The following is a 7,356-nucleotide window of genomic DNA, read 5'->3' as shown; positions in this document are numbered from 1 at the left end:
GTGTCTTTTTTCCCTTCTTGAAGATTGGGACAACATTTGCTCTTTTCCAGTCTTCCGGCACAACATCAGTACTCCAGGAGATCTCAAAGATTAGAGCCAGAGGCTCTGAAATAACATCTGCAATTTCTTTTAGCACCCTGGGATGCAAGCCATCTGGCCGTGGAGATTTGAAAGTATTTAAGGCAGCTAGATGCTCTCTAACCATTTCCTTACTTACTCTGGACTGGCAGTTTCTCCTTTCTTCATATGCCCTGCATTCTTCAGTTTGCATACAACTCACCTTACGGTTAAAGACTGACGCAAAGTGAGAGTTGAGTAATTCCGCTTTGTCTTCATCCCTTGTTAAGGCTTGACCGTCTTCCCCTAGCAGTGAGCTTACTCCATCTCTGTTCTTTTTGCTCCGAACTTAGGCATAGATTTTTTTGTTGTTTTTAGCATCCCTCGCAAGCCTCAGCTTCATCTGCGTTTTAGCCTTTCTGACACCATCCCTACAGATTCGAACCTGCATCTTATACTCACCCTCAGTAATCTGACCCTCCTTCCATTTCCTGTACATTCCCCTTTTTAGTCTCAGCTCTTCAGAGAGTTCCTTGTTCAGCCAATTTGGCTTCATTACCCATCTCCCACCTTTCTTTCTTACCGGAACAGTTTGTGATTGTGCCTTAAGCACTTCATTTTTCAGCATCACCCTTCTTGTGCAGATTTCCCCCTCAGTATTTCCAGCCATGGAATCCTACCTAATATTTCTCTACCTAATATTGAAGCTACCTTATATTTCTACTTAAATGGCACTCGAGGCCTTTTAAAGTTCAAAAGTAACAAAATCTTTAAGATGAGAGGCCTTTGTTTCAGTGTTTCCCAAACACTCCAGTATACTTTATTGAGTGTATTTGGCTCTTTTGGTTTCCAGAAGGCAGGGATACTCTGTCCAGTATCCAGACTTCTTCACTAAAACACACCGGTACTCTTCTTCAGTTTTGACTCCTCAGGATTTAAAAGGTAGTTTCTAAACAAAACAGAACAGGGATCTCTCCACTGATCACAGCTATCTCCCTATTCTAACTGGGTAGGGAATTTCTTCTCTCACTAGAAGACCTATCCCCTTTTCTTGGCCCAAATGGGAGTCTTCACCTAACTACTCACTCCTCCTGCCAACCTTCCCAGTACTCCCTGGATTCAGACTTGTCAGTACTAGACTCTTCTCATTCAGGGCTGAATTCAGACTCTCCTCAGCATTCAGCTCTCAAGTCTTTCTTTGCTCAACTCATGCTAACAAATCAGATTCCATAGAGCAGCCTGTTACTTAGGGACTCTGGGGAATGAACCCTTCACAGTTCATTACCGGTTTACACAGTACTTATAGGATTTTAAAATGCAGTCCATCACACCTGTCTTTAAAAATATCTCCAAAGCTCAGTGGTACAAAATGCAGTGGCAAGCAATGCTCCCTCTAAGCTGTGGAGTCTTGTAAGTAAAAATTCTACTTTATAAGCAACTAGCATTAAAGTTGTGAGCAAGCAATTTGGCTACTGCATAAATTAGTTTGATCTGGAGTCATCCTTCCTGAGCTCAGACAAAAATGTGTGAGCCATTTTGTGTGAGCCAGAGGCTTAGAAACTGTGAGCTAGCTCACACTAACACAGCTGAGAGGAAACACTGGTGGCAAGGCTCCTTTCTGGGGTCTGCTGCTCAGAACACATAACTTCAGTGCTGTGTCACACTGCACTGGCTACCTATTTGCTTCTGGGCCCAATTCAAAGTGATGGTTTTTACTTCTAAACCCTTCATGGCGTAGGGGCCTTCATATTTATTGACCCACATCACTCAGTATAGAAACTAACCCACATCCCTTGCGCCAGTTATGTTCTTCAGAAAGCCTCATAATTTTTGTATTTTGTAATCCACCTTGTCTCAGCAAGAAAAACATTAAGGAGAACAAAGGCTGAAGCTACATGCCACGGAGGAGATCAGAGCCTCCAACTGTTAGCTGGAATCCACTGGTACCACCCCCCCCAAGCTACACACATGCTCCTTTAGGGGAATTACAACAGGTTTAGCCTTGCCTGGACTGTGGCCTCAATTTACCAGCCTTCAGCCATACCACTATCTTCTCCAAGCACCTGGTTCAGGACTTCCACAGACCCACCCAACTCAGCTATGAAGAAGAAGGAGAACTGAGTGCCAGTGATGGAAGGCAGACATTTTTCCACCCCACATATGTAAATATAGCCTGTTTATAGTATACATGACTGTTGTGTTGCAAATTCATCATATTAGATGAGCTAAATGTATGATATGAAACATGGACAAACCCCATTGCTTGAATATGGTATATTTGCTTTCATTTGCTATTTAAATTGATTAACTCTGAATTGGAATTCCCCCCCCAGAAAACTCACATCATTGTAAGCACCACACTCCAAACCCTCAGATGATCTCTCCCAACAGCAGTTCCCTATCATCACTTTTTGGAATCAGCCACCCAAGTCAGAATGGAAAAGGACTAACCCCCTATTACCAACTCTGTTTCATCAGAAGGATACCATGGTTAATGGTATCATAAGCTGCCAGGTGATCCAAAAAATGAGCAGGTACATGCTCTTGCTATCACTCTCCTGGTGATGATCAGGGTGATCAAAGAAGTTTCTGCCCAAGCCAAGACCAGACTGAAACAGGACTAGATAATTAATCGGCAAGCCCCCTGAAACTGTGTCGCCAACCACCCTCTTCTGTGCTTTGCCCAAGAATGAGGTGCTGACCATTGGGGAATAGCTGTTTATGCCACTCATGTCTATGGATGCCTTCTTCAGAAGAGGTTTCATGACTGATTCCAAAGCAGAGAGGAACTTATTCCTTCCCAGATCCACTTAAACAACCAACACCGATTGATACTATTGGCTCCAAAGGCAGGGGTCAAGTTTAGATGTTGTGGTCCAGAGATTTCTAAGCTGCTTCTCTACTACAATCAGGACTGACAAAGCCATACCGCTACAGCTGGGGTCACACTGTGATCCAACAGCATCTTGAGATTGAACTGAACCAACTATGGCATCTATCATAGAGGAAAGCTATTTTATCTGCAAAATGCATCACAAAAATCACCCAACAGGCACATAAATGTTCTGGGTGTACATCTTAAAAAGCCTGGGATAAATGTCCTCTCATAACCTGGAAAAGCTCAATCAGACGGCACTGCACAGGCGCAAAAGTGGCAGAGAAGTTGGGCTTGCATCAGCACCATAGGATAGACATAACAATGAGCTCTCACTCATGTTCAGTTCTACTTACCTCAAGCCTTTCTCCACTTATGATTTATTTACTAAGTGAAACAGCTTTGTAAATTAATATTTACATCTGTGGTAGTGTAAATATTTTGATATATGGAAGCTAACCATGGTAACTGGAGCATTTTGGTAAGAGGCATCTGCTTTAAATACATTAGTTTCAGGAACATAAAAATCCTTTGGAACGTACCAGCTCTGTGGGTTCATCCTCCTCAACTTCAGCTTCATCATCTTCATCTTCAACTACTGTATCTTCCATTGTTTCCATTGTTTCCTCATCTTCTGTGGCATCTTGAGCAGCTACTAGCAAGCTAGAACCTACAGAAAGATCAAAAGGAAAATTGAACAGATATTGGTTAGAATTATGACTTACAAGAAAGGGGACCCGCGAAAATCGCGGGGGGAGGAGCGGGGGAGCTCCGCACACCTTGAATAAGCCTTTGTTGGGCTTAAAGGTGCCGCTGGAGTCAAAGCCTAAGGTTAAAAAAAAGGAACAGAAAGAAAAACATCACCTGGAGAAGTGAGGGGGCCCCCTCATCCCGCTCCTCACCCAGGTGCTGAGAAGAACCTCGCCTTGGAGGGATGGTCGCCTCTGGCTTCCGGGGAGGGTAGGTGTATTGCGAAATTTCCCTCCTGCTGGGCATGTGCAGAGGCGGCTGAGGGACGCTCGTGGCCGCCAGAGGCCTCTGGGCAAGCCCACCCTCTTCCCCCGCCGCCAGCCGTGCTCTCTTCTGCCATGGGAAGGTGGCGGGGCGGCCTTGGCTCGATGACGCAAAGCAGAAGCCTCCGGGCGGGGGCGGGGCTTTTAGCCGACAGACTGAGGGGAAGCCGCGGTGAGAGAGCGGCGAGCGGCCCCAGCCAGGCCCAGTTTGGCCCCCTGCCAGTGCTGCGCCAAGCAGATAGGCGGCTAAGGAAGTGGCAGCTCCCTTGAGGTGAAACGGCCTCCTCCAACCCCCTCCCCCCCAGCCCCCAGCAACGTTTCAAGAGGATTTTTGCCATTGACTTCAATGGCCCCATTGGTTATAATGGACCCGAATTTTTCGGGTTTTCCGAAAACTTTTGGATATCTATGCTTTACCGATATAGATATTCGTTTTTTTCGGGTTTGCCGAAAAAATTCGGGTTTAATAAACCCAAATCCGAATTTTACCGAATTTTTTTTTCACACCCCTAGTGTGCACAAAAATCCCCCTCCCCCCAGGTGCCCCCGATGTGCAGAAATAAGTATCCGCACACCAGGGGGCCACTTGGCTATTAGATATATAGATTTACATTTGAAAGCTTGAATTCAAAGGCACTGTTCTGCCAAAAGAACAAGTTGAGAGGATTTTTGCCCTTGTTGCGTTACGGCCAAACCACCCACCATGCTGTTCCCAAGGATCCTGTCAGACAGCAGCAACAACATTTAGGGGAGGGGGAGAAAACTCAAAGAAAGTTTTTTCTCTGGTGTAAATTACTTATCCTAGCAGAACATAACCGTTCTGCTTTAATTGCAATTACTAAGTAGTCAGTTTAGATAAACGCAAGTAACTTTTCAATGGGAGGCATAAGTGTACACACAACATAAAAGCATAAATATACTGATTCAGATGATCCATTTATTTTTCATAGGTTCTTTATTGTGGAAGGTCAGAATACAAAGGATCCACTGTTTCCTTTATAAAAGAAAGTTACTGACAAGATGTATATAGCACAGTTACACTAGATACTATATAAACTGAACAAAAGAATAAGCCCCTGCTGTGAGCTGGCAATCTAATGCAAGAGGGAGAAAAATATCAAAAGACAAAATGCCTCTCTCCCCATCCCCAACCCCCAATAAAGGATCAGCTGAAGTAAATAACCAAGCAGGATACCCCAGCAGAGCTAGGACTGGTAGACCACCCCCAAAAAAGAGAGAAAAGAGACTAAAATGGCAGGAAAAGAGACTGAAAAGAGTATAAGAGACCATGTCACCAAGTGTTCCATATGGTTCAAATATTTGATGCTCACATGTTTTCGCACTAAACATTCTGATAAACATATGTATAAAAATATATATTAAGAGACCCACTCCTGGGCCTGCCCCAGCTGCCCAGAAATCCATTTGCCAATTAAACAGTAAGAAAGTGTTCCTGGCCCTCTGGCAAGAAGTGAAGCAACTTACATCCCCTTCCCCAAGCTCTGACTTATGCAGCTGTCTGAAAGAGATAAGAAATAGTGCCATGCACTCTGCTGCTCCTTATCTTCACCACAGATCAGTGCAAATAAGAGAAATCCCTGCCTGAGTACTATGCCACGGTAGTTAATGTAAACAAATTCTGGCCAGTATAACAAACTACATTTCTGGACCCCAGAAAATAGTGTGTTTGATACTTAACCATGTTTATTCAGAAATGAAGTCCACTGATACTTAACCATGTTTATTCAGAAATGAAGTCCACTGATTTCAGTGGGACTTAATTCTACAAATGCACAGGACTGAAGCCTTAGTCTATGTTGATAACTCTGAAATTGTGATGTAGTCCAGTAACACATGTTTTCAACATACAGACCAACTGACAATTTAAAATTTACTTCAGTCACTCTATTACCCTACTTACATCTTAAACATACAAGAGAGAAAAAACAGAACACACATAGGAATGTGTAGTATTTTGGCACATAATCTCCCACTTAAAAGATATTTAATACCATTCGACATTTCAAGACTCAGTTGGTGGGCATTCTCCCTCCCTGTAATCATATAATATAAAAAGGAAATGTCATTGGATGCAACAACTACCCATGCCAACTACAATTCTGGAGATGTTATCCTGCAAGTATGTGCATTCATTGTTAACTGCCAATCTGCTCATGCCTGTTGTATGGACTTACTTGCAACTGCTATATGTAAACTATAGACATGTAGCAACCGGGGGGTGGGGGGAATGAGGACTTAGCTGCTGAACTTGAGAATTCAGGAGACAATTGCAGTGATGAGCATAAAAAATAGGCTGAATAAAATATTAAATGTTAGGTTGTGAAATGACCATTGGTTACTCACTGTGAAGAGTCCTGCTCCTCTGAGGCTTGGAGGATATCTTGTGGGTGATTCCCATCCATCACTTAGAGAGGCAGGACTAATTTCAATTACTTCCTGTTTCCTGTAGTGGGGGTCACCCTAGGCTCAGTTCTGGTGCTCCAAAAGCAATACACTAACTTAACCACTGTAAAAAAGAGAACTTGAACATCAACAAGAGTATAGCCAAATCACAAACATTGGAACAGGAAGAAAAGGTGAGTCCTTACGTGAGTCTCACGTACTCTTATTATTATTTTTAAATAGAGTGTGAAAGAACAGCATAGTAGATAGAGGAAATGACGACCCGAGAGGGCCAAGATGTCCTCCAAGCCTCAGAGGAGAAGGACCCTTCACGGTGAGTAATCAATGGTCATTCTCCCTCTGAGGTGGAGGACATCTTGTGGGACCTCCTAGAGCAGTGTCCCTAATTTTTGGGAGGGTGGTCGTCATCAAGAGTTAGAACAGACTGCAGCACTCTCCGTCCGAATGCATATCTTGTAATGCCTGATGAATGTGGATAACGAAGACCACGTAGCAGTCCTGCAGACTTCCTCCACCGATGCCCTGTTGGCAAAGGCCATATTCGTTGCAACACTGAAAAGAGAGTGGGCCGTGATACCTGCAGGAACTCGTTTCATACTCCTGTAGGCTACAGTAATGCAGGACCTCATAGTGTTGCTTATGGCAGAGAGTTAGACATCTTTCTCCCTGTGTGAAGAGGAAAAATGTTAACAAACATATCTTTCGTCCATCTGAAAGAGGCCATTCTGAGAATATAGCATTTGAGTGCTCTCCTCACATCCGGTGTACGCCAAACTTTTTCCTCCAGATGGGTTGAATTTGGAGAAATTATGGCAAACAAAGCTCTCATGATCTGTGAAACTTAGTACTGACCTTTGGGCAAAAAAAAGGTGGAATCTGTTCTCAGAACTACCTTGTCTTTGTGAAAAACACAGCTCCAACTGAATTGACAGAGTGCCTAGTTCCAAAATCCTCCTGGCTGAAGTAATGGCCAGCAGGAACAAAGTT

General features: G+C 43.7%; 1 protein-coding gene across 1 annotated transcript in view; it reads right to left on the bottom strand.

Moving 5' to 3' along the window:
• SSR1 (signal sequence receptor, alpha) overlaps window positions 1-7,356 on the bottom strand; it is a 30,306-nt gene that overhangs the window by 12,273 nt on the left and 10,677 nt on the right. Inside the window, exon 2 of the mRNA XM_015407540.1 lies at window positions 3,475-3,602. Within this exon, the coding sequence (XP_015263026.1) occupies window positions 3,475-3,602 (128 nt within the window). The remainder of the gene's footprint in view (window positions 1-3,474; window positions 3,603-7,356) is intronic.

This window comes from Gekko japonicus, unplaced genomic scaffold (genome assembly GCF_001447785.1).
Source record: "Gekko japonicus isolate JY-2015 unplaced genomic scaffold, Gekko_japonicus_V1.1 scaffold1092, whole genome shotgun sequence".
NCBI classification, from domain to species: domain Eukaryota; kingdom Metazoa; phylum Chordata; class Lepidosauria; order Squamata; family Gekkonidae; genus Gekko; species Gekko japonicus.
This window is presented reverse-complemented; position numbering and strand designations above follow the sequence as displayed.